Raw genomic sequence first — 27,902 nt, forward strand, 5'->3', positions numbered from 1 at the left:
GTGTTCCAACCATGGACCGCGTGGTCGCTCTGTCAGGGACCAAAGTCGTATTCAGGGCCTTGCCATATTTTTTCTGCTGCTGGGCATGTTGACCAGATAATGAAAAAAAGGCAATGAAGAAATCCTTATTGTTTAACTGGTGGGAATTTGACCCTTAAGAGAAACAATGTGTTGGGAACTTAACCTGAAAGAAGAACAATATACAATGGAGCTGTTGTTAATATGGAGGTGGTATCGTGAACCGTTGTGGCCTCATCTCACACTCTGGCCAAGTGTGAGATGATGTCGTAAGTGGAAAAATTCCACTCCAAGAGGAGGAGATATGAGGTGTGGTTCTGGGGTGGAGAGGCTGAAGGACAAGATACTATTTGATCCAGGGGACTCCCTGAAGGCGCAGTGCCTGCCTGCCCCACCCACCTGAGCACCATGCTCCATCTCCTTCTCCTGCTCAGCAGCTTTCCAAAAAATCCAGGGGTCGGTATGTATTATTTGGTACTGCGTGTAATCAAAACAATTCTGCTTTGCAATCTGAGTTGGGTTTCAGGGGTTTTTGTGCCTGGGCATCCTCCAGAACCCGTACCAATCATCTCCCGACAACTGGAGATGACAACATGCAGAATTCAAGGGCTGCTGAACTTGCAGAAGAAATCTTGACAAAAGAGCTTTTTGACCTACCAAACAACACTGATTTCAGAACAATTGACACCATCAATATTGGTGAGTAGGGAATTATAATATTTAGTTGCTTTCATAGAAAAAGAACATACCATTATAAGAACAATAATATCTACAACTGCTGCTTCTCAATGCATCAGTAATGATGTAACAAGTATGGATCTGAGCAGCTATAAATGGCTTAGGTGTTCTCATTACTAGATTAGGATCTTTCTTTCTTATCAGCTCTGATAGTTAAAATACAATGCAACATACTATTAATTTTGATATAATAATTTTGTGAGTCTGAATTTACAAAAAAAAACCCTTTTGTGTTGGTCTATACAAGTAGTTGGTCTGGCAAAGTAAAAAAAGCCTGACCATACAATTACCACAAGAACCTGCAGTTTAACCATAAGAAGAAACTGTGGCAATCCCAGCACTCACTGACAGCTAGCAAGTAGAAGAGATGGTTAAAGTTGAAAGAAATACCCAAGAGTCACAGACAGTGGTGACAGTACAATGTACTGACATTTAAAAATTAATTTGAATGGAATCTTTAAGTAATCCAGAAGGATGCCATTATTTGCACTAGTGATAAATGCAGTGTCTCACATCTATCAACACTAGAAATAGCTTTGCATTTTCCAAAAGCAGGCTACTGAAATTATGTTGCTGACAGATTTTTTTTTATGCACCCACATTTCTCATTTTCAATTTCTGTCAAAAAATGTATGATTATTAATATATTAACATCTTGTCAAGAGTCCTGCTAGTTTTCTGTTGTTCAAAATGTTTTAGTGCCAGCTTTATTCTCTGAATCACAGAATGACTGAGGTGGGAGGACACCTCTGGAGATCTCCTAGTTCAATTCCCCTGCAGTTGTGCTGCAGGGTTACCTGCAGCTGGTCACTCAGATCTCTCTCTCGTTGTGTTTTGATTGTCATCAAGGAGACAGATTCCACAACTTTTCTGGGCAATTTGTCCCAGCACTCAAAAACACAATGAGAAGATTTTTTTTTCTTAAATTTAGATGGAGTTTCCTGTGTTTCAATGTGTCTTTTCCCTATATTTCCTTTTTCTTATTTCTATTTCATCCTGTATTTCAATTTCTCTCTGACACTTTTTCTCACAGCAGTTCTTAAAAAGAATTAAAATGTTTCTTTAGTACTTGCTATACAGTAATGGTGTTCTTACTTGACAATGATATGCTTACTCAACAAGAAAAAGATAGGTAAAGTGAGTTCATCGTTGTTGAGAGGACAAAGGTTTTGATTTATGATAGTTACTATCTTAAGTACCAACTTGGTGTAAAATTCTGTCCACACAACTATAGACTGGAGAACAACATGGGCTTGTTTTCTGTGCCTGGGCTTCTAACCTGTCTTCTTCTTCAGGTGGTTTGGAGTCTGGTAAGAAAACAAAGAATCTATATTCCTTATATGTCTGAGAAAATAATGCAGATAAGATGAGATTGAGAGGAAAAGACTTATTATTTTGAAAAATCAATATAATTCTGTTTTTGTCTGCGTGGGACAGATAAATGATTTCTGCTTCCTGTTTCCTTGGGGTTTTAGTGTTGCTATTTTTCATAGATTTGTCAATACATGGAAAGAGATTACCTTGTGTTCCCCAACTAAGCAAAATGTCCATTAGTATTCAAAGTTACCAGAACAACAAGTCTGAGGTTAAAATCCAGAACTTTTTTCAATTGAAACAATTGAAATTTATTTCAATTGTCCATGTCTGAATGTTTTGGCTTTTTTTTGGTTGTTGTTTTGGGGGGTTTTTTTGGCATTTTTTTTGGGGGGGGGGGTGTTTTGTTGTTGTTGTTATTTTGGTTTAGTTTGGTTTTTGGTTTTTTTTTGTTTTTTTTTGCTACAGCACAATATAATTGATATTGGAATTTATGCCTTTTTAGCCCCTGGATATACTTAGAAATGACTGCTCCCTGTTCCTCCAATCCAGCTGAATTTTTTCAGGTCAAAAAGTAACGGTTGAGATTTTGATATTACCTGTGTTTTTTAGTGAAATGTAGCATTTTGCTTATGTTGGGAGGCTTTGTTGTAGAGGTCAGGAACTTTTGGTGAAGCACAATATAATTAGCTCAGAGAACAAAAACCGAAAGGTTCATGAAGGTTTGTTTCAGCTGTTCGTATCTTCAGGGCAATCTACGGAGTAAGGCATTACTTTTTATGACACTACATAAGTGCAGTAACATTATCAAAGTCATACAGCATAACCACCTGTGGCAGCATTGTCTTCTTCCTCTCCACTGACACGTGCTCATACGTGCCCTAAATTAAGCTCTCAGCCTCACATTCCAAACTTTCCCATAGTCCTCCTGTATTCCCCATCACTCCAATTCCATCCTTCCCAACTATGCCCTCTACCTGTCCCTCTGCCCCAGTCTTTTGGAAACTCAAACCTCAGTCTTTTTTAGATTCCACAGCAGGCTTTTTTAAAACCTATGGTAGGTGATGCAAGTGTTGCTAAGATGCAGAAGTTACCTGACATCAAAATGATTCCTAAAAACTAGTCTCTTGTGAGGGAAGGGCTTCTGACCACCAGGGTTAATTATGTTCTGTGGCCAGGAAGAGCTCATTTCAAATTTCTGGATGCCAATACTAAAATAATATGGTCTGGAAAAAACAGTGGTAAGTTAGGTGTCTCATCCAAACTAGATTAATAAATTCAATCTGAATAGATGTCCAGGCTAGGTGAGGTGGATCATCTTATGGTGATGCCAGGGCATCATGGTGGTGTCATAGATATTCTTGGCACATAAGAATTATCCATTTGTTTCTTGATTGATGACTGAGTCTCTTTACCTGATTTTTACATGATTACAATAGGTGAGATATTTCCCACTTGTCCAAGACGCACTTGGATTTTTTGTCAGTTTACTGTGCTCTCACAAGTGGTTTAACCAACCATTAGAATGTCTTAATTCACATGTTGTCCATGTCCAAAACTAGGGACTGATATTAAAAATTATCAGTATTTTGTATATGTGTAGATTAGACTAAATTAGATTCCTCTTTGGCACATTGTAGCTAACACAACCTTCTTCTGCACAAGACTATGAACTGTGTATTTGTTGTGTGTTTACAATACTTTCACAGCCTAGAAATGGCATCAAATATTTTGTCAGGCTGGTATTAAGACCAAAGTCACTGCCATGTGAACAAGTGATTCCTGTATGCAGAGATGAAGCTTTTGAAACAGAGTATTTTGCAGTGGAGATTAACAGGAGGAAAGACCTAATTTTGTTGGTAACACAGTAGCAACACCTTGAGTGAATTTTAGTTCAAGTGAATCATAAAATTAGATTTCTGGCCTTTCTATTTACAATATTTTTTCCTGACATTTGCTGAAGCTTTTAAAAGACAGTAATTTCAGATTAAAAATTAATCTTTTGTGCGATAGAAGGGATTCCTTCAGTATAAAAGATTCAGTGGCAGTTTTCAGACACTGAGGACCAGCCTGGACTTCACTGAATTGCTGCATTTGGTATTGTTCAGACATGGACTCATATTTTGATTTGTGCACCAAAAATACCACTGTACTTGGCTACTGATCTCAGTTTGTGAGCTTTTGCTGCTGCTAGAGGAGCTTTTCCAGGAGTTACCCAGTTTGAACCTTTAGGACAGTTATACTTTCTGATTAGTAGATATGGGTACATTGTAGTTTATATTTATAGGAACTGCAGATTTTTTACTCACCATTAATGGTTATAAAGGGATTCAGCATATATGGGTGTAATTCTTCTCCTCCATCAATAATTTTTAACATAAAACCCAATAATGTGATTTTATTTTTTTAATATTGCAAGCATTACTCTTAATTTTTTTTTCTTCCAAGAAATCTGTGTGAGTGGGAGTTTAAAAGCAAATGAAGCCTTTAAACGGTGTGTTGCACACTTTGCCCATGTACTTGCAACTTGTTTTACAAGCTGCACCTTCATTTCAAAACTTGAATATGTAAATGCTGTTTTATGCACAGTGATAATGAATTGTCTTATGCAGTGATAACAAAGTGTAATGGTATGATATATGTGCAATGAAACTTCAAAATGTAGGAGGAGTCTGTTGACATTTCAGATGTATTGATGGTTTGCCTGAACAAGATATCTGCAGTGATTAAGCTGTATGTGTATACATTTGTGGGGTTTTATTTCTAAAGTCCCCATCCTTATTTTTCATGTATCAAAGTAAACCTGAACGATACAGTTATTTTTGAAATACAAGATCAATATTAATCTTTCAGCATTTGTATCTGCTCAACTCTGAAACCAGTTTTTCAATGGAGTCAGTCAATTTTCTGCAATGATACTCGGTTTTTAAGAGTCACCATGCTTAAAACCTGAGAAATTAAAAAACTTCCAAAATGCAAAGTGCTGAAGCAGGGCTGTTCCAGGACAAATTCAGTCAGGAAACAGATTCTGCTCAGTGTTTTCTGTAGCTGACCTGTCAAGGATGGTTAGACTGACCTTGGTCAGGGTCAGGTTTGGAGTGGACAAGGACATACGTGAGTGGTAGTTTGATTAAAAATAGAAAAGGGAAGCAGGAGAAGCTGATTAAAAACTTTGGCTCTTTATAGAATAGTTAGCTACTAAATGTTTGCTGTGCCAGCAGATACCAGTTAGGAATTATGTTTCTTAAACATAGAAATTATAGCCTACATTTGGTTTGGCAAAAAATTATTTTCATCTCTTAGGCAATGAGATTAAATTATCAAAATCTGACAAAAACTGTGAAGCAAGACCTTGAGTGAATTTTAGTTCAGGTGAATCATAAAATGAGATTTCTGGCCTTTGTATTTACAATATTTTTTTCTGACATTTGCTGAAGTTTTTTAAAATACAGTAATTTCAGATTAAAAATTAATCTTTCAGTATGAAGCTAAAATGGGACATTCTGATAATTTCAAAGCTTTCTTTCTGAACCTTGAAATTTCATGGGAGGTAGGATTTTTTTCTGTATTTGGTTAAAATTTTTATATGGAGTCAGTTCTAGGGCTCACAGTTGTTTCCCTCAAAATTGTTCCCATCATTATGTGTTGAAACTTAGGTCTAGAAGCACATGTACATTTGAATCTCTCTTGAATATTCTGGCCATAGAGTTGTCTTACACATTGTACAGATACTAGAGATTATCACAATTAATGTTTCTAGGTACTACATGGACTTGATTTTTGCTGCTTTTCAGTATTCTGATTTTGTATTGTTCATTACTTCTACTGGAAGTTGCAGATGCTTATCACACTGGAAAAAGAAGTCCTACACGCAAAGCTGCATGTACAGAAAATAAATTATTTATGTGCAGGAATAAACACAGGGGGAAAACTGTGGTAAAACAAAAAAAGTAAAAATCCCACACTTTTTTTCCGGAATTGCTTTACATTTCTTTTAGAATATAAGGATGTCTTTTATCTTCAGTTTGTGAACTGCTATTCAAACATACAAGTACAAGGCACCCAGGAACAGTTGCTTAGAAAGGCTGTTCATGATTTTACTCACTATGTGGGAAACACTTGTGTAAGTATGTCCAAGGCAGTCCAAAAATGAAGTGTCCAGTTAAATAAAAGAATTAAGATTACATTCTATAGGCATGTTATGGCAAGGAAATTGTTCCATGTATATGTTATCATATGTCACTTTATCTCATTATGGTCTGTGGGTTCTCCATGTTGCAAAGGGAGTGTTTGAGTCGTTATTACTCAGGTAAATGGAGTCCATATAGGGCACTGAACTGGGGCTGAGGTGACCTGGGCTGTGTACCCAGTCCTCCAAAGCCTCGCTGGGTAACACCAGACCACTCATTGTCTCCCCCAGTCTTCACATTTGTGATGGGAAGTTCATCACAGATTCCATTGGCTTTGCCCAGCTGCTGACTAGTAGCAATACTTGATTCCACAGAAATAATGGGCTCCTTTTTTTCCCGTTTGTGAAGGACCCAAATGAGTTGTGGGAGAAAAGCAGCTGTGAAACCTCCACAGGAGCAGTTCTGGCTGAATTACTTGTTGGGCACCCTGAGGTGGGGAGGGCACGGAGCTGCCACACCAGCAAACACAGGTTTCCAGTCGAATGAGGAGGCAGTGGGTGCAGCCAGTCCAACACAAAGCAGTGTGCTAAGTGCTGTCAGTTGAGCTTGAATCACATCTCTAATGCTGTTGACAAAGTAACGCGAGCTGCATTTCATTATCTGCCTTTCTAATAATATCTTTTTTTCTTTCCCCTCCCCAGCCTTCTCCAGAGACAACTGGTGAGTTCTGTTTAGAGATCTATTTGTATGCACAGGAGGCAGTCAACAAAACCAGCTGCTCATAAACATGGCTACGACAGACACAGATTTATAATTACTGTTATTGTTATTGCATTAATTTTCACACTTCATAAAGATAACAGCAAGGGCTAATGTCCTACCTCACTTGTCTTTTTGTTTTTCAGAAATAGACCTAGATGGAGGAATTGATCAGGACATCTTCGACATAAATGAAGGTTTTTCAAAATTCAGTCTCAATTTTTTAAAAATAATTTTCATTATAGTAGTCACAGACCAATACCATAACTGAATGATAATCTCCTCTTCCCTTTAGCTTTAGGACTAGACCTTTTTGAGGGAGACATCAAACTTCCTGTGGTGAGTTCAAATGTAAAATACAAAGCTAAAAATGTATCATTGACTTAAATGTAAAGTATCACTGGCATGGAAATAATAGATATATCCTGCTCTTACAAACAATAAATGCTGTTTATGTAACAATAAACTGAAGATGATTGGAGATGGAATTCTACAAAATGTCATAGACAGTGAAGGAGTCAACATCATTTGCAGAAACATTATCCAGCATGAGATCCCATCAGTGATTAGATCAATATTATTAGCTTCTTGTTTCCTTTTTTACATTGTCACTTTTAAGAGATTAGGCAGCACTGATCATCATCCAGGCAGGTTTGTATAAAAAGAATTCTTTGTTTATCTGTACAATATTCTGAGCCAGTTAAATTTATTGAGCAGTGCTGCAAAACCTTCATCCTGTAAGTAGATTGGCTAAAACTGATGAAAAATTTAGATCCCTAATATCACATTTTAAGGCATCTGGCCAGCATCCTCATATGATCAATGAAAAAAAAATTACATTTACATCTCAAAAATATCTAGTAGGAAACCCCCAATGTGTCTTGCACTCTGAAAGTAGTCTGAAAATTGTGTTTTACTCTCTCTTTTGGGAGATATGCCGAATATGTCTTTGAAAGCAAGGACAGCACTTGCTAAAGGTACAGAAACAAATGCTTGCATTATGAAAAATTACAAAACTATTAATCTCTGTACAGTTTTCAGAACTTTAGATCTTAAGGCTTCCCATAGGAGCAGAAGCTCCTGAGCACATGCATCAAAAGCTTGGGTAATTTCTATGGAGAAAATGCAGCAGAAGTTGAAGACATCAGTAGAAGGGCATGAAGGGACTTCAAACCCAAACCTCAGACCTCTGAAAAATCTTTTGAGGGTTTTGATCTCATTGTTTTCCTTTATGTCTTACTTGGAATTGTAGGTTTGCTTCAGCACTATTGTAGTCCCTGATGCTAAATCCCTTTTTACTGAGGACTGCATGTTTTCTTTCTGGATACAGGATCGAAACTCCATCATTGGTGACAACTATCGGTGGCCCCATGTCATCCCTTACGTCCTTGAGAACAGCCTGGGTACGGTAGTGCCCTTCACACTGTCTGTATGTTGTGTTGGTTGAGCTGTTCAACACAGGTTGATAAAGCTCCTATGGTGTCCTTTCCTCTCTTCATCTAGAGCAGGCCCTTTCCCACAGCAGGAGTGGGGCACAGTGTGCACAAACAGGATTTATAATCTTGGTATCAGAGCTGGCTCTCACCTCCTTTCTTGAATGATTACCCTGCTATGGCCCAGCAGATGGTTTTGGTTTTGAAAACTTGTGTCTGAGATGTGAAACTCGACAAAGCAGAGGTGAAAAGAGGGCACTGAAGATATTTTTAAGGAGAGGAAGCTTACTTGGCCATTTATATAATTTCCAGCAGTGAGGGCAAAATGACATTCTGACAGACAGTTGGCAATGGTACATTGCTAAGTCCCCTGTGTGAGTCAGAGACGCATCATAATTTGACCCCATCCTTTAAATCTTTGTGTTGAAACTATACAAGTTGCTTAGAGGAGATAACACAGATATAATCTGAAAAAATCAGGTCCTGGAGAAATTCAATGAGGGATCTGTAGCCTGCATTCTGTACTAGGTAAAATTTGCAGTCTTAATTTCCTGTCTATTTAATACTTGTTTACATAAATCCCCAAAAAACAAATGAAAGAACCTACAAAATTACCCCCCCCCCCCCCCAGTATCCTTCTATATACTCATAATGTCATATTTGATAAAGTACCAAAGAAAAATTACAGAGGAGAAAGACAAGAGCAAGATACAGTGTTGCAAGACCCTGATTTTAATCCTAGAAAAAATCCATTTATTTTGATCAAAATTGCTGGAGCAAGAGCCACCCTTGAGACTTGCTCCATATGGATAATAGTAGAAATCTTTCTGTTCAGTATTGACAAGAGCACTGTTTGCTTTGCAGAAATGAATGCTAAGGGAGTCATCCTCAAGGCATTTGAACAGTATCGACTGAAAACCTGTATTGACTTCAAACCTTGGGAAGGGGAGAAGAATTACATATCTGTGTTCAAAGGAAGTGGGTAAGAGAAGCAATTAAAAATAACTTTAATTATGTTTGCTTTCAGACTATTCTCACGGCCAGTATTCAACTTAAAACTCATATATCTGGTCATAACTTTATGTTTTTGTTGTCACCGTTTTCACAGTCTTGATATTTATTCTTAAATATAAGAAGACATGAAGTCCTATAAGAGATATTTTACTGGACATGGTAAAAGATATCAGAAACAAAACAATTGTGTTCTTGACTGATCTTTCGATATATGGAGTATTACTTTCAGGTAGGCATTCCTAGTATACCTTGGCTTCTAGGGGAAAAGAAAAACCAAGGAGAAATATGACAGTTCTCACTGTGGGGCAATGAATTTGTTTGAATGTAACAATGGAAATGCACTTGAACAACTCCATATAAGCATTCAGATAAAAGAGCAATATTTTAAACTCTGTGCAGCACTGAGATATTTTGCTAATATTTTACTTTATTTACCTCTTTTGATGAATAGTCATGCTATTTCATCTTAAATATTGCAAAATAAGACTCCAGTAAAGAAGTCAAAATTGCCCCAACTTCTTTCCTTCTAAGACATTCTCTGTCAAAACAGTGCAACAAAAACAAATATATTGTTCACTCTGTGCTGAACCATTTCTCTTATAGAAAAGGAGAACAGGGAGAACTTGATAGCCTGGTGAGGAAATTTGCTTTCAGAAATTCATTTCCTGATATGAGAATGCATTCATAAATGGGAAAAGATTTTCTGATAATAAAAATGTTTCTCTTTCCCTTTGGCTTGTTCTGAGATATTCGTAGCAGATAATTGTTTCAAAATTTCTTTGGTGTCTGGCTCTTTGTATTTGCTGCTGTTCATGCTGTACACATGACACTGAAACTCAGCTCTAAAAGATGTATAATTGGAGACTCAGGGAGCAATGCATTTTCCTGTGCTAATGACTCCAGCTTTTTGAGCTAAATGGAAAACTCATGTAGCTGAATTTTGTAATCCTTCATCCCCTAAAAAATGCATTGAATTTGCTAATAATTGTACCTGAAAAAGAACCACAATATTTAGCCTATGGCAAGTAGGAGGCCTCTGTGCAATGTTTCATTTATACGTCTATTAAAAATAGATGAGTCATGGTGATGAAGAAGATGAATCCTTCTAGTTGGATAGCATATCTTGCCCTCACTGTCTGGTGTGTGGCTTGCCCTGAAGTGTTTCCATCACCTTAGCTGACACATCCACAGCAGAACTTTTTAAAAGATTGGAGCTAAATGGTGCAGTCTCCTGAAAAGGTCCATCCAGTTTCAGTGAGTCATCTTGGGTTGTACAAAGAAATCAGGACTGACCCTGAATGAACTGCCTTCATTTCAGGCCATTCCTTACTTCTGGTGTAATGGGTGCAAGCTGGGCAAACCAACCCATTTTTGCTCTGCTGTTCCTAATATTTTGGAGTTTTTAAAGTCAATTAAGACTCTTCTATCTGCTGACTAAAGACCTCAGCCCAGAGGGTACAGTGCAGAGAGGCACACTAAGTTCCTGGCGACATAAAATTTTACCACTTCAACTAAAGGTTGATAAATCACATCTTTGCCTTTCTGATCTTGGCTTGCATCTATAAAGGAGAGGAATGTGGGGGAACTTTTGTATCAAAAGGATTTGAAATAAGCCATAAAGTTCTCATCTGGATTGCCCTTTTGAATTCAAATTAAGTCAGGCACAAAAGAAGCCAGCTGTCTTTTATTGTATTGACTACCCTGTGTCATGACTACCCTGTGTCAAAATGCATTTGTAGTTTCTGGTGTATGTAGAGAGTGTATCAAGGCCCTGCCTACTACTGGTATTATGTTAGCTCCTGCCTGTGTGCTGAGCAAAACATGAGGTGTGTAATTGTGAAATACAGAAATGCAGGATAATCAGATGTGGCTGCAAAGTTCACAGAGGAGTCTGGAAACCTGCAATGGAAGTGCTATTTCACCTTACTGTTCTCATGAAGAGCAGGATTAATTCAGCAGGAAAACTAACGTGGTGTGGTAGGATCAAATGATTAATAGACCAGGGGGGATGAATATCATCTCTAGTATTTCCACATGGATTTTCATGGAGCACGGCTGGGAGGCCGCTTCAGCTCTTTGCCAGTGTTGCACATGGCAAAGGGAATCCATGCAGGAGTACATTGACACAGATCCCTGGCTCTCCAGCTTGGTGCTGGTAAGTCAGGGTGTTTGTGAGCTGATATTGGTGATCTCTGATACTGTGGGAAGAAAATTAGTAGCAGGACATTAGTATAAAAATGTGCCTGAAAGTAGTGGCATCGCTGCAACTGATGGCGTGTGTCTATTTACAGCCCCAAAAGGAGGATAGTGGGGTTAGTCAGAGCAAGTATTTCCCTGTTCCTCCAGCCTCTGATAGCAATGCAGGAACAAGCATTGAGTCACAGGCAACACAGCTCTCACACACCTGGGGAAAGCTGAGACTTTCTTCTCCTTTCTCCCCTCCGGAAGACACAGGATTCTATGTGCCCATCATCGCTCTGGAGTGCCATGTCCCACTCACCTCAGCTTTATTCTCAGTGCAGGGTGGCACAGACTGTGCATTTGCCCCCTCTGTGGCTGTTGGGTGACAGTGTTGTAGGCATCTGGCAGACCAAAGGCAGCTGCACCTACTGTCATTGGGGTGTTACTTCTGCTGTGTCTGGGGTGTGCCTGCTGTAGCCTGCTGTGCACGGTGCAGCAGCTGTGAAGCCAGAGGTGGCTTTGGTAGGAGGTGGAGCCAAGCCTGTGATGGACTTCTTCTGAACGACACAAGAATCAATATGATCCTGTTCAAGGAAAGACATTGAAATTACAAATGCTACATGTGCTCCCTAACAGGTCTCATGTTGTGATTTTAATGAGTAATCAATAGGCAAGGCCTGTGTTGCTCTGTGGACAATGAAATACTGGGGAATATGTTGCACTATTAAGTCACAGAGTTTGAAAGCACATAGTGTGCTTGTATTTTTAAATTTCTGGGGTGATAGGACTGCAAATACTATGCATATTTTGTGCCCTATTAATTTTATGTACTTCATTGGGTAAGTATTGATTTATTTGCTACATAAAATATCAATTTAAATGTAGCTCTCTGTGCCTACTAGTTTGTGGACATGGGGTGCCATTTTATTGGCCTGTGCAGATAACTCACTAAATTCTTTCATCCTTTAATATAAACTTGCAGCACAGCTGCAGTTTTGCTCTTACTTGGGAGTGTGTAAGAGCAGCAAGTGCTCTAGCATGGCAGCTCACAGAGAGCCAGAAAGAAAAGGGCTTGTGAAAAGTACTGTCAAATCCATCAACCTGACAGAAGGTAAACACAGCATGGAGAAGCACACCTTGCCTGGCAGCCACAGTCCCATGCAAAGTAAAAGGCCAAAATAGTACAGGGAAAAGCAGGCATAGGAGACAATGTGCATGAACACACTTCTCCTTATGATAGGGACATGCTTGAAGTGTGCTCACAGTCATATGTTGTGGTCTAGGTGAAAATTGTTAATTTGCAGTAATTTAATTGCTCTAAATTATGTGCTCACAACCTTTGATGTTCCAGAGTACCAAAGAAATCATCCTCAGTTTTCTTTTGTCGCAAATAGCTCAACATTTTTCTTCTAATAGAGCCAGAGACAAGGACCTTCTTGTTCATCGAAACAAATCTGAGAGGAAGGGGTATGATAAGGAACAGATGAATGGAAAAGTGCTCTCTGTAACAAAATGTGACTTCAATGCTCAGGTTAAAACTATACCTATTGAATAGACTGGTTTTGAGGTTTGCATGGCATGGGGAGAGTGTGTATCTCACAGAGCCCTCTCTCATTCTGTGTCAATGACAGCTGCTGGTCGTCAGTGGGAAACCTGCAAATGGGCCTGCAGCAACTCTCCATTGGAGCCAACTGTGACAGGATTGGGACAGTCCAGCATGAGTTCCTGCACGCCCTGGGATTCTGGCACGAGCAGTCTCGGTCTGACCGGGATGACTATGTGACCATCGTCTGGGACAGGATTCAGTCTGGTCAGTCACTCCTCTGCTTTCCTCTCAATCTCTGGTGCTAGCAGCTTAGATGTGGAACATCCCTTCCAGCCATCTTTTGGTGGTCATGCTATTCTCTCACCTGGACTTACTTTCCAAAGCCAGTATATCAATAAATTAGATATAAAGGGACCTCTGCTTGAAACATAAATTTTCATTTGTTCTTGCTGTTGTAATTCCTTGTGCCACGACAGTTTCTGAAGCTCTAATTAGAGATCTGTATCCTCTTATGCTACGTGTTGTACCACAGGGCAGCAGAAGAGGAAAATTTAGTTTGTTTAAATGAATACTCTAGAAATATACTTACTCTAGAAGCCCTTAATGAAATAAAAATAACTAACCCCCCCCCAGTCTGAAAAATCCAGTGTGACCAAACCCAGTAGAAAATCACCAGTGAAAACATTGGTCCTTCTCTTTCTGCCTGTCTGCTACACCTGGTGCTGGCAGCAGAGCTGAGAGAGCAGAGTGTGCAGAGGGTGGGCAAGCAGGAGAGACATTTCAGGGTCTGTGTCACACCGGCAGTTACTTTAGAAATGCAGCTTGTGAATTGTAAGTGTTGGTATATTTGGCACAAGGCTGAGACATGGCACAGAATTCCTCAGGACTTTGTTCTGTCTCTGCTTCTTTAGCTTGTTGTTGTCCTCTGTGACTTTCAGGCTGTTCAAAAACAGAGTTATATACACAGACTTGATGTTCTCCTAACATAGGTAGACACAGAAGACTCAAAAACTGGGTAATGATTAAATCTAATGCATTCTTATTTAGTCCTGATCAATAGTCAGGTGCATATGCAATTATATATTACGGAAAACTACTTAGACTCTGTTATTTGATTTCCATTATATTTTGCTGACTCTTTAGTGACAAGCTCTACTATTGTGAGACATTTGAAACTGCTGCAATTTTTTTACACTGACCAGAATATAGTTACTGTATTTTGACTGATTTAAATTTTGACTCCCCATTGGGTAGTAAGCAACTGGTTCTTTGCTCATACTCCAGAAAACATCTGTAAAGCTACATTCTGGAAGTTTATCTGATGACAACTCTAAATTGTTTATTATTACCTAAAATGATGAGCAATTGAACATCAGAGAATACAGATTAGAAACAGTTGCAAATTGCAGTAATTTGAGTACTGAAACACTCTCTCCACTCTTGGATATCACAAGCCCATCAAAGTTTATAAGTTGCTCCACAGGAAAAATTTTCTGGTAGCAAAAGCTTTTCTTCGTCCAGCAGAAGTCATTAGTGGCTGAAAGAGGAAAGTAAATATCCCTAGACTGGAAATAAAAGTGTTTTACAGAATAAGTACAAGTAAATTACTGCAAAAATATTTTGAGATATGATATATTCTCTGTCACTGCAAGTCTTTACATTAAAATTTGATTCCCTTGAGCAACAGGCAATCTTTCCTTTCAATTTTGCCATTTAGGTAAAGAACATAATTTCAATAAATACGATGATAACAGATCAGACTTCCTGAATGTTCCCTATGACTACAATTCTGTGATGCACTACAGCAAGACTGCATTCAAGAATGGAACTGATCCCACCATCATCACCAACATACCAGACTTCACTGATGTCATAGGGCAGAGAATGGATTTCAGTGAGCACGACCTAAAGAAACTGAACCGGCTCTACAACTGCAGTAAGTTTCTCCATTTATTTTATATTACTTGAAAGAATCATTTGAAAGAAATGAGGGTGATACATACATGTTGGACCCATCCAGACACAAGTGAAAGAGATGCTAACATATTTAGAGAAGTGAATTGTATTAAAAACACCAGAAATAATGGCACAGCTAGAAATAGCATTCCTCCTGCAGAAACACTGCTGAGTAGCAGAGGTTTCTGTGCAATTTTATCTGACCTTTAGTTGAAAACCAGCTTTGCTCAGCAGCTGACTTTTGTTCATCCCTTGGGTGGCTGTTTAAAATGTGTGCTTCTGCACAAAGCCTTTTGTTTTTTCCCTGCATTATTCCACAGCTGATGCTCAGACACTGCTCAGAAATGAGCATCTTTGCTGTGGCTGTCATACCTACTCCACTATCACGGAATCTGTGAGACAGATTCATGCCTATTCATATATACCCTATCCATGCAAATAGGGCACAGATGCCATTCTGAATAAAATGCAAGCTTTCTAAATTTTCTTGTTAAGCTTCAAACCTGGTTTCTTAAAAAAGTGGTCAAAAGATTTATTTTGCTTAGGTGGCGTTTATTTTGCAAAGCTGAATGAAAGTAAGAGACAGAGAAATCTAGATAAGTCCATTATCAAACTAGAATATAATTCTGTAATTGTTGCTGCATTCAATGTGCCCTGACACTCAGAAGACTTTTACAATATCCCAAATAGTGAGTATTGGCTTACAATTATATTTTAAGCCTCATAATGCAGATTCTTTAAACAATTATCAAACTGGTTTAATAATGGTGCAGTTTTTGAGCATAAAATTCTGATGAAAATATTTTTATTCACATAGGTCTAAATTGAACACACACACACGCAGCCTTAGCTTCTAGTGCTAAGGATGTCTTTCACAGAGGATGGGGTCCTTCTTCCTTTCCATTAATCTTATCTATTTTTCATCATTCTTGTGCATTACAGAAATACTTCATGATGTGTTAACTTTATTCTTAACCCACAGGCACATTCCCCAAATGAAAAAAGCCCCAGTCCTGCTGAAATCAGTGACAAAACTTCCACCACCCTCAGTGCAATCAGGACCTGCCCTGCTCCCCAGTCCCTCTCTTGGCTTCACGTGATGATATTTGCAGAGACATAAATATTGTCAGATCATCCACCGCTGCCAGGGAGGATGGTGTTTCACAGGTCTCAGCCCTCGCCCACACAAAAGATTACTTCATTTGCTGAACATGATTTAAGGAAACGTGTAAGCAAAATTTCTGCTAGAGGCCCATGTGGACAGGAAATTACATTAAAAATGTAACTCTTCATTCCTAAATAGAAGAAAACAACCCACAGCATAAGAAATACTGACAGATTGTTTAGTGCTGCTCCACTCTGTAATTCAGTGCTTTTTTTGAGGCCATGTAATAACAGTAGATTTTAGTCTGCTTTCCCCTTGGAGCACACTGCTCGACAGAGCTGACCATGAGGTTTCCCTCAGCCTCTGGAAGCTGGGACTTGGCACTCATGCCCCCTGTGTTTTCTTCTGAGTCCAGTCTTTAACTGCATACCAAACAAGTGTCTCTCATGGTGCAGACAGAATTCACAGCCTGCCTCACTCATTGCCCCTTCACCTGTTTAAGTAGAACCTCAGAAATACATCATAATCTACTGAGTCTTGCTTTTCTGTCTTGTTGGCATTCACGTCAACTCTCCATGCCAGCCAGCACTTTCTACTTAAGGTCATTCAGTTACTTCCTTCCTGTTTGGCCAAATAAATTTCATGTTTTGTTTTGTATTTTGATTTCAAAGAGTTCTTTCACCTAATAATTCTCCATTTTTGCTTACTTACCTTTCTCCAGCAGTCAGCATAACATTTGCTGTGAAAGCCTCTTCTTAGCTCTTACAACATTGTACTGAACTGTATCTTAAAAAATATCTGCCATACACTTCTGACTACCTTGCAGCCTCTAGAGGGTTTTTAGCTTTCTGTGAGGACAGCAGTAGAACTGTCTATATCTCATATCTCAGCAGTGGAACTGGTTTGGCAGCAGCTCATACTTAAGTGCTTCCCAGAGCTGCAGCTTAAGTGAAGCATTTGGTATTTTATTGAGTTTGAGTTTTGTGATACTCAAGGTCTTTCTGTTATGCAAGGAAACCTTTAAACCTTTGAGCCACAATATTTTATATATAGTTTAAAAAGTATTTAATTAACTTGGCTCTTTTCAAATCGTGGCTGGTATTACACATGAGCTCAGACATGGTGCAACAAAATAAGAACAGGGATAAACCTGGACTGTGCTATCTCTCACCTCTCCAGAGTTTGCTTTAGACAGAGAAAATATTTCATATGGTATTCTCCCTTTCATATTTAACTGCACAGTCTTCCTTCACCTAATTTTTCCCTTGTTACATGAAAGATATTGAAAAATTTGTATGACAAGAAATATCCACATGAAAGGTCCCAAATATACCTTTGCCAAATGGGTTTTTTTGTTTAGTTTGTTTTTGTTTTTTTTTTTTAATTCTGTGTTTGGAAAATCAAGGTTTGTTTATTCCAGCCAGATAGCTTCTGCTTTTCTATATTTCAAAATAAGCACTCCAGCTGATACATTAGTGAGTTTGTATCAAAATCTGTGGCCATGTGTGGGCTGGCCCAAAGAGAACAGAACAAAGAATGGGAAGTCTCAGGATCTTTTGACTATTATATGATGTGTGGATTGGGTTGATATTAGTGTTCCTTTTATAAATAAAAGACATGATATGATAATTAGCAGATGCCCTCCTGTATTTGCTGAGGGCCCAGAGTGTTCCTGACGACATCTTATTAATGTCAGTGTTAATCACCAAGGGTTTTGAGTTCCTGAACATTGTATGTATGAATGCTGATGGTATTTGAAGCCGCTGATTACTTGGTGTTTGCATTTAGTCTTTCTCTGCTTATTCCTTTGGACCTTCAGAATTAAAATGTTTTATGTAATGGAGATTCACAATTTTATTTTTTTAATGTCATAGCCTCCTCCCTAAGTTTCATGGACACATGCAGTTTTGAACTTGAAAATATATGTGGCATGATCCAAAGTTCAGATGATAACAGTGACTGGCAGCGTTTGTCTCAGGTTCCTGCTGGGCCAAATACTGATCACACCAATATGGGAGAATGCAAAGGTATGAGAAAAAAACTCTTATCTTTCTGGGAGGAGTTTTCTGCAGAGGCATGAGGGATTCCTTCAAGATTGGCCTTGTTATCTGTTTATTCTTTGACAAACTGCAGTTTATTTTTTAACTAAGCAGCATAAATCTACATACCTAGGGACATCATGTGATATGTTGATTTTCTGCTTATTTCAGAGTCCTTATCTCTTTTGATCAGTTTTTTTGGTCTTAGTGTCACATCGTGTCACGTGAGTTATATAAAGCATTGAACCAGTGATACAGGACACCAAATAGATTGCTGCTTTTCTCAATAATTGCTCAATAAGTCCTTGGACAGGAGTAGGATTTTGAAATGTGTATTATCAGGGCTGAGGTGAAAAATTAATTGACAATCTAGCTAAATGTATCTCAACCTGTCAGAACAGTCCAAGAGTTCAGGAGTTTAAATCAGTCCTCCAGGGTGTCAACCGTGAGTAACTGGGTAAAGAGTAAAACCCCATGGTTTGGGTACAGTTTCCTAGAGGTAATTAAATGAGGACAAAAGCTGCAAAGAGAATAGTTCTACCTTTGGAAAAGGTGAGCAGGTAGCAGTCCTCAGTCAGAGATTTGTACAGGATCTACCTAACCCTGACCTGACTGTATCTTCTAGAGTTATTACAATACAGCATTAAGAAAGCCAGTACATCAGGAAAATTCTGTTTTCTCTCCCCTCTACTGCTCATTTCTTATTGACTTTTGGCAGATTCTGGCTACTTCATGCATTTTGACACCAGTGCTGGAGGAGAAGGAAGCACAGCTGTCCTGGAGAGCCGAATTCTGTATCCCAAAAGAGGTTTTCAGTGCTTGCAATTCTATTTATATAACAGTGGTAACGAGAATGACCGGCTGAATGTCTGGGTCAGGGAGTACACGTCAGCCAATCCAAATGGCACTTGGAGATTCATCAAAGAGATAAAAGGTATGGAATAAAATTGCATTTTGTTTTAATCTATCCCCAGTATTTTTCAAAGTACTGGGGAAAATTATCGTGGCAAATTCACTCATTTCCTAGTACTGTTCTTCGGCTTCTTCTCTATCTATGTAATTGATTCATTGCTGCTGAAATTATACCTGATGGATCCTCAGTCAGCTGCTTTCCTATAATATAATAAATTACCACAAATTTCAAACTCTTGTATTATCAAGATAGTTTTCTCGCCAAACTAGCTAAAATTCCATGAGCAATCATTTTAACTGTTCTAGAATTGCTGGTATCAATAGCAGCTGATGAAGTCAGAATATTAGAGTAAATTACTATTAATAAGAAAATATAATACAGAAATGGAAAGCATAAGTGCCCTGGAATATCTAAGTTAAAAAAAGAGAAATAAAATTTAAATTACTTAACTGAAATATATGAGCAACAGATCATGATTTGAGTTGTAGTTTGAAGAAGACTAAATTCTTGTGGTTTTGGGAGCCTATGGCCTACACAATGATCAGCTGAGGTCAGCTAATGGACAAGAGCTCTTTAAGCTAGGATTGCCAAAGTCACCTTATGATTAAATTACTTTCTCAAATACTTAACTATTATGTGGTCTCCATTTCACCCACACCAACTTCAGAAGGATCTGAGCAAGTTTTTTTTACTAAATAGGTATAATTTCTGTCTCTTTTTGTCCCTTTAGGCTCAGCTGTTGCCAGTGCCTGGGGGTTTTTTTCTACTCTTTTCTTCACCTCTATGGCGTCACCCTCTGTGCCCTCTGAGCTAACAGGCATCCTTAACCTAAGAGCTGCTAAGGCACGTGTAGGCTTCACATCAGTCTGAGCCCTCCAAACTCTTTCAAACCCTGCTTTGATGCCAAGAGTAATTTCTCCAGACTTCAGCCCTCCTCACAAACACTCTTTTGTGTCTATTAGGCCCCATCTCCCATTCCTGCTTTCTCAAGTCCATAATTTCCTTTGAAGACTCTGATCTCATAAGTGTGTCCAAAGAGGCATCCTATTTTTACAATCTGTGGCAAAACTTTTAGGAATGATTCAAGACCACTTTCCCTCCAAGCTGTTTCACTTCTTTCAAGCAAGAAGTCGCCCTCTCCAACGCAGTCAACAACCTGGAAGTAACAGTGACATTACAGCCCCTTCCATCCATGGTCTGACACCCTGGCTGAGCTGCTCATGAGTTGAACGATGATGTTCACATAGTTCAGTGGCTTAGGGACAATCCCTGAGGACAATCCCTGAGCCCTTCCCTCTGGTTTGTGGCAGCTGGAGATTTTTGAATTGCATGTATTACATGTAAAAATCCTTTAGCTTATGCTGAAGGCAATTTCATGGAAATCAGTTGGGTGCTTTTCTTCTTGTTTCTTGGGTAATTGTTTCTCTCCTAATTATAACAGTAACGAAAAATGTCAAGAAATTAAGACATATTTGAGATCCATTGTGCTGTGTTTTGGGTGTTAGGAGAGTGATGCAAGAGTTCTGTACCTGCTCATTCAATAAATGCAGCTGGTCTTCTGTGCAGATGAACTAAAACCAGGCCACAAAAGAAACTTTTGATGAACATACTTTTAAAAAAGGGTGTTCTACTTTAATTGACCTCACAAGGCCCCTGTGCATAGGTCTTTGCTTTTGTGTACACTGCTCTTGGAGTCAAGTGGAATTTGCTAGTGCAGGCACTTTAGGATGCAGCATCAAACTTGCAGCAAGGTTCTCTTGCATGAAGTAGGTTTGCAAATGACTGGCTTTAATTTGACCTTAGTACCATTAATAATGTGATGGGTGAATAGTGCTTCTGCATAGGCAAGCTTCCAAGAAGCCATTTAGAAATACAAAAACAAATGAATGAACTAGTCTTGTAGTTCTAGGTTCCCAGAATCCTCTGGAGCATTTTCTGTTGAGGCATGTTGTTGTTCAGCTATTTGAATATGACTTGTTCTGATTTTTTTTTCTTTTTAACAATACACGTGAAACTCGCTTTGTAGATTTAATATTCGCAACTCCTGGATTAATTTAATGAAATTTTATTAAAAAATGTAAAAGAAAAAGCAGTGTTATAACCCATCAACAAGTGCTATTGTGCATATTAATTCTGTTAAAATATTGTATTGAGCAAATATGATCTTGAACTGAAAAAGTAACATCTACAGAAGAAATATTCCATCACATTAGTGCCAGTGGAATTGAAAGATTCTTACACAGTGTTGGTATGGGGTTCACAGACCTGTGCAGTGTTTGACTGTATTGCTGAGTCAGAAATCTCTACCCTTCTTTTTCAGGTTCACCTGAGACCTACTGGCAGCTCCATCATGTTTCTTTGAATGTCACCAGTAAATTCCGGGTTGTGTTTCAAGGCGTGAGAGGAAGTGGCTTATCAAGTGGAGGCCTCTCTATTGATGACATCAACTTGTCAGAAACTCAGTGTCCCCACCATGTCTGGCATATCAGAAATTTCACGCATCTCCTCAACACAAGTCCAGCAGGAAAAAAGGGAATAATATACAGTCCACCTTTTTATTCTAGTGAAGGATATGCTTTTCAGGTCAGCTTGTATGTAAATGGTACTGCTGATAACCCATTTAATTTAGGAATATACTTGTCCTTGATTTCTGGAGCAAACGATGATCATTTGAAATGGCCTTGTCCATGGCAACAAGTTACCATGATCCTGCTTGACCAGCATCCTGATATTCGTCAACAGATGTCAAACCAAAGAAGTGTAACAACAGACCCTGAGAGGCTTTCAGGTTAGTTAAAATCAAACATGTAAAACACAACCAAAAGACAACGGGTCACATCTCCTCTTTGTTAAATTAATACATATTTTTTAGCTTCTGGAATGCTTTATATGCTTGCAGCAACAATAATATTGATCCACAGACAAGAAAAAAATTAAACCTACAAGCAAGTTAAGCTGGGACTCAGGATTTCAAAGTTGCATTTGCATAAGAAACAGGTGGATCATCTATTCCTAAAGTTTATTTCATATGCTCTGTGAGGATACATATATTTCTGTTTTAATGAGAATGGAAATTTTCCAGAAGTCATGAAAAGAAAAATATGGAATTAACAATAGGCAGTTTATAGCAGATAAAAGTGAAGCAACTATCAAACAAATCCCAGCCCTCCTTGTCAAAGGTACAGTGATGCCAGCAAAAGCCTCCAGATGGACAAAGTACTGATTCATATTATGTAATCTGTACTTGTTCAAGGTATGAGAAGATAAGGGCTGTTGTCCAAAATAACTTGGAAATGTGACAGCTGAGGTAAAAAGTAACTCTGAGAAATTATAGGAATCTCTACAGAGAGAGATATTAAAGAAAACACCCACATTCAGCATTGGATAAAGTTTGGATTTAAGTCATCATGGCTTTTGTCTTCTTTTTGCCAAAAGAAAATTTGGCAAATTCTTCTTTTTGCCAAAAGAAATTATCTGTGCCACTGAATTAGTTTTCTCACTAGAAAGGAAGTAAGGAAGACACAAAACCATCCAATTCATATTATTATTTTAAAACCAGTATGTTTTACATTGCATTTTCTGTTACACTGGCTCTACATGAAAACAAAGTGAGTAATCAAGAAAGACTTAATGTCCTCTCTGTAAATGAAAGACACACCACCCCATGTCCTCCACAGATGTTTGTGAAAGCACATTTTCCTTGTGCTTTCTGCTGTTACAGCCACAGTGCCCTTTTCCTTCTCTGACCCTGTGGACGTGCAGTCTGTTTGCTCTCTGCTCCTTCTCTCTTGTTTATACATATATTGCAAAATGTCCACGATTTCCAAGGGAAGCCTTGTAACACACACTTTTTATCTAACCAGAGAGGTGGTGGAGCAGGCAGATGTTTCCCCCTCTGTCAGATTGTTTCATGGACAATCAGGCTCAGCTTTGAGCTTTAGAGCAGGGTTTGATGGAGCAGGCATCAGTGATTGTGATCATTTAGGTTGTTCAAATATCTTGTGCCCCACATCTACTTCAGGAGGTGGTGTCTTTTGAGAAGCACTGCATTAACTCATGTTATAGATGATTTATGTACTACTTATCTTCTTGACCACCTCACTTTAACAAACTAAAAAGAAAATACAACAGGTTTTCAACTAGCTCTCCAATAACCTCACCTCCAGCAGGTTCTTTTCTCAGTACCTCAGGCTAAACAAAATAATTGAAGATCTCCATTGTCTTGTGCCTCTCATCAGTGGGGAATCCCAGGCAATTGAGGTTTCTGCTGAGACACAAATCCAGAGCAGTCTCACATTCACCTTGTTTTTTTTTTTTTTTTTTTTCCCCCAGAATCCTCATCAAACTATACTTGGGATAGGCCAGATAAAGTAGGATCCGAAGCAACTTTTCCCAATGGAACTAAATACATGAGAGGTCCAGGAGTTGGAACAAGTGCATTTTTAACTCATGAGAGACTTAGAAGCCGCAACTTTATCAAAGAAGATGGTGTTTATATTCTTTTAACAATGGAAGGTATGTAAACATAGCTGTTACTCTTACAATGCAGCAAACAGCGTCAGATACCAAGTCACTAGTGCTGTCGTTATAAATACACATGATGTACTTTGCACTTGAGCACTGTTTGAATTATGCCTGTGTCTAAAGTCAAATCATGTGTTTGAATAAATTTGTGAACAGGTACATACACAGTGTAATTCCTTTATCTCATGTGAAGGTGTATAAAACAATGCTAATCCTGTGCAAATTAATTTGAATATATTAATTTGAATAAAACTATCTGTTTCTGGAAAAAATTCTAGAGGACATTTCCAAAATACATCATGATCCTAAAATGCAAAAAAGACTGTTTATCTGTTAAACCTTTGGACAGGCTTACTGCTCTTTATTATTAGAAATTATCATTAGAATAAGAAGGAAAATAATGTGGAGCAAAGACCTTATTGTCTGTGTGTTCACCGTGCAGATATATCACATCTCCTGTCAACTCAGCCGAGCATTCCACCCCCTCTTGTTACAACTGCAAGTGCCACCACCACCACCAAAGCTGGGCCTGGCCCTATTGCCACCACCGAGCCCCCCATTGGCACTGAGATCACCATCACCACTGCATCCACCACCACTGCATCCACCACCACTGCGTCCACCACCACTGCATCCACCACTACATCCACCACCACTACATCCACCACCACTGCATCCACCACCACTGCATCCACCACTACATCCACCACCACTGCATCCACCACCACTGCATCCATCACCACTGCATCCATCACCACTGCATCCACCACTACATCCACCACCACTGCATCCACCACCAGCACCACCAGCCAGCCCGAAGATCCAGAGGTTCCGGCCTTCTGCCCAAACAACCCCTGTGAAAACGACGGTGTCTGTGTCATAGTAAACAGAGCGCCCGTGTGCAGGTAACTGCCTTTGTCCACCCTCGAATGCTGCTTTAGGATGAGTAATGAGAGTTTCTAACAAAATAAATCTTTGCTCCCAGTGAAAGGAAAGACAGATTGTAGCTGATTAAGGCAAGTATTTGCAACTGCTCCTGTGAGACTGAACTTATGGCCGATTTGGGCAACAAAGCTCCTAACCTCAGCATTTGATCATTTTGAAGTACTCTGCTTGACTTTCCTGTAAATTATATTTTAAATGTGTTTATTATTTTCAGTAATGTATTACTCCAGGTCTTTAGAATTCCCTATAGCAAAATGTAGAGGAGTTGAATGAATGTAATTGAAAGAAAAGAACATTTATATAATTAGAGTAGATTTGCAATACTTATCATGTAGGAAGCAGTGTAGACATTATTTTAAAATTTGATTCAGAAATATTGTACAGTGCAAATTATGACCATGAGTTACCAAAGTGTAGTCACTCGCCTTTGAAATCAGCAGTGAAAGCTGAGGAATAAAAGATTGTTTGCCCTGCAAGAAGATTAATATCAACTTTTATTTAATTCTCTGTGGATACATTTACGTAACCTACCTGCCTGATTAGCATTGTTCCAGCTCTCAAATAACCTCTGAGGCTGAAGACAGTAACCTTAGATGCTGTTCCAGGGCAGGTAGACTGGGGGAGTGCTGTGAGGAAAGTATAAAGGCCAAGAGCTACAGGAGTCAGGATGACTCATTAAATGTTATATATCCCCATTTAGAAACCTTTAAAAAAATAATTCTTGTGCAAGTCGTTAGAAGCAGGTCACAAATAGGAGTAAATGTCAAGAACTTGTTCCAAGAAGACAAAAAATAAAAAATATGCTCAATGTTATGCTTCATTTCAAAATTATGGGAAGAGAACATTTATTTTATGACATTTCTGGACTCTTAGAAGCTTTAGTGCCTTTGCAACCTACTTTCTGTCCTACAAAAATGTGTGGCCAGCAGTCGGTTTCCGCCCCAATTTTCTGTTGGGAAATGCATGGGAATGTGATACATCCCAGGTGACAAGCTGAATCACCTGGAATCCCCCCAGCAGGCAGTATCTTGGCAGTGCACTGCAAACTTGTTTTCAGGGCTGAGGTAGTCCTGAATGAATGGCTCAGACAGGAGCTAGAAAATCAATACATGAGGAATAACCAAGGTTAGAAAGATGGAGGTGGATGCGCTGACTGTGGTGCTGGGGAAGGTGATGGAATCAAAGCCTGGAGGTCGTTTTCAGTCCTAAAACTGGATAGCTGCTGGGCTGTGAATTTCTTTTCTTACCTGCTTGTTGGGTAAAGGCAGAGGCAGCTCTTATAAGTTCTTTAAATTTGAAAATGAAAAAAAAAAAAAAAAAGCTTCATAGATCAGCTGCATCCAAGTATTAAGAGGTCAAGAGGATCAGGAAGGCATTTAGGATTTCTGGCAAAAGCTCACTCTGAAGGCACAACCTGTGAAACATCAGGAAGCTGAAAGAAACACCTTTAGGTGTGTGAGGACAGTGGGCCACTCGGGCCACTAAGAAAACTTTAAAATAGAAATCCATTTTAAGATTATTTCCTTATGCTTTAGGATATAGAAATTACCTCAGAGATGCCATTTTTTGGAAGTAGATCTTTTCACACCTTTAATATTTAGGTGATAATAAATGTTAGTTCTTTTGCTTTCTAGATGTCCAGCAGGTGACAACTGGTGGTACATGGGAGAAAAGTGTGAAAGGAAAGGCTCAACTCATGAAAATACTGTAATAGCTGTTTCTTCAACCATAACTGTGTTTGTTGTAATGCTTATTGTCACCATCACAACTGCAGTGTGCCTTAAAAAGAAATACAAACAAGGAAAGGACAATAAGGAGAGTGTGACTCTAGAAGAAGTAAGTATCTCGCCTCTTTCAACAAGTATAGACACATGCACACATATCTATATTCACTAAAAGCAAACAATCAAATTAAGTAAGAAGTAAATGGAAGATGTCAACTTTTTGAAGGCTAAAGACTACAGGTTAAGAATTAAAGAGCTCCTTTAAGTGAAACTAATTTATCAAACACCACAATCCCACTTAATTAAAAATCTGTTCTCCTCTTCCACCCCCCTCCACTCTGCCCCAATGACAGCTTACATTGAGCGGGATAGTGTGAACATAGGTGTTCATTTTCAATTTGTAATTAAACCATGTTTTCTGCTCAGTAAATTTGTATTTCATCTACTGCTGCCTATTCTACTAAATCCCTCCCTGGATATGGTGCTAAAAAATGCATCGCAGGGTGTCAAAACAAAAAGCAAATCTAAAAAATAATTTTCCACATTCAAAGGCCTTTTTTATGCAAGGCATGAAGTAGCTGTGGAAATATTAACTTAAGAAAAGGTTAAGAAGACAGCAGGTTAAAACTGTTTAGATGACAGGATCAGAAATGCCATGTACTGGACAGAAGCAGCATTTGGGCATGTTTTCACAGGACATTTCATGCCGTCTGAAACACAGGGACTCTAAGTAGAGGCTTGTCCTGGAAATAGCAAGCGTGACATGGTTTAGAGGGACTCACAGGACACAGGAGAAATTTTGTAAACAAACTGAAGAGGAATATCCTTCCAGAAAGCAGAGTTCCATTTTAAATTTTGTCCTAATAGTCTCTGTGGGATACCCCATTGAGTTGAAGTACCTCTGCGCAGTGTCAGATACTTGACACTGCTACTTTATGACCATCCAATAAATAGTTTTGGTTTCTTTGCAAGTAATGCTCTTACATTATACACATACTTCCATTCCCTGTACACTTTTAAGATGTGGGTTTGGTTTTTTTCCCTCACTTAGACTAAAACATCCTTCTGAAGATAATGCAAACAAGCATCAAAGACACAAGATGAGCATCACTGCAAAACCACAACTACGTCATCACTCTTTCTGCTCCTTTTATCTCGACCATCATGATAAAAGTTTGTAAAGTCTGGGAAATAATTCATCATCTGGATAAAACACTGTGCTAAAGTCAGTGGAGTGTCTGACACTGCTGTGTATCGTCATTCAATAGAGAAAAATGGAAATGCATTGTGTGACATGGCAGCCTTGTCCTTCAAGTCTATCTAAACATGAAGAAAGCATGAAAACAGCATCTTGAATTTTAGTTAACACAGGAAAGTCTAAATTTGCTAAATATAAAATAAATATTATCATTGTACTGCTGTCTAAAATAAAGGGGAGCTGGACCCTGTGTCCACAGGATACCCAGCAGATCTCAGTCCTGCTGCAGCTGTCAGTCAGTTGTGTGAGAGTTTGTGAAGTGTGGGAGTATCTGGTTCATTTGTTATTTGATTGTGATCTACTCA

General features: G+C 38.8%; 1 protein-coding gene across 1 annotated transcript; it reads left to right on the forward strand.

Moving 5' to 3' along the window:
* Window positions 1-282: 282 nt before the first annotated feature.
* On the forward strand, window positions 283-27,814 carry MEP1B (meprin A subunit beta). Its single transcript, XM_063150260.1, has 15 exons — window positions 283-287; window positions 6,838-6,920; window positions 7,106-7,156; window positions 7,255-7,298; window positions 8,290-8,362; window positions 9,257-9,374; window positions 13,219-13,397; window positions 14,851-15,069; window positions 18,069-18,221; window positions 18,952-19,167; window positions 21,467-21,934; window positions 23,479-23,661; window positions 24,113-24,575; window positions 26,250-26,451; window positions 27,391-27,814. Exons 1-15 carry the CDS (start codon window positions 283-285, stop codon window positions 27,406-27,408), a joined length of 2,475 nt encoding a protein of 824 aa, XP_063006330.1. The 3' UTR covers window positions 27,409-27,814.
* Window positions 27,815-27,902: the final 88 nt, after the last annotated feature.

The sequence above is a fragment of the Melospiza melodia genome, chromosome 1 (genome assembly GCF_035770615.1).
Source record: "Melospiza melodia melodia isolate bMelMel2 chromosome 1, bMelMel2.pri, whole genome shotgun sequence".
Lineage (NCBI taxonomy): Eukaryota > Metazoa > Chordata > Aves > Passeriformes > Passerellidae > Melospiza > Melospiza melodia.

Coding starts and splice junctions, on each gene's coding strand:
- MEP1B (XM_063150260.1), top strand. Junction 7,299..8,289: donor GAGACATCAAACTTCCTGTG/GTGAGTTCAAAT, acceptor TTCTGGATACAG/GATCGAAACTCCATCATTGG. Junction 24,576..26,249: donor AACAGAGCGCCCGTGTGCAG/GTAACTGCCTTT, acceptor TTTGCTTTCTAG/ATGTCCAGCAGGTGACAACT.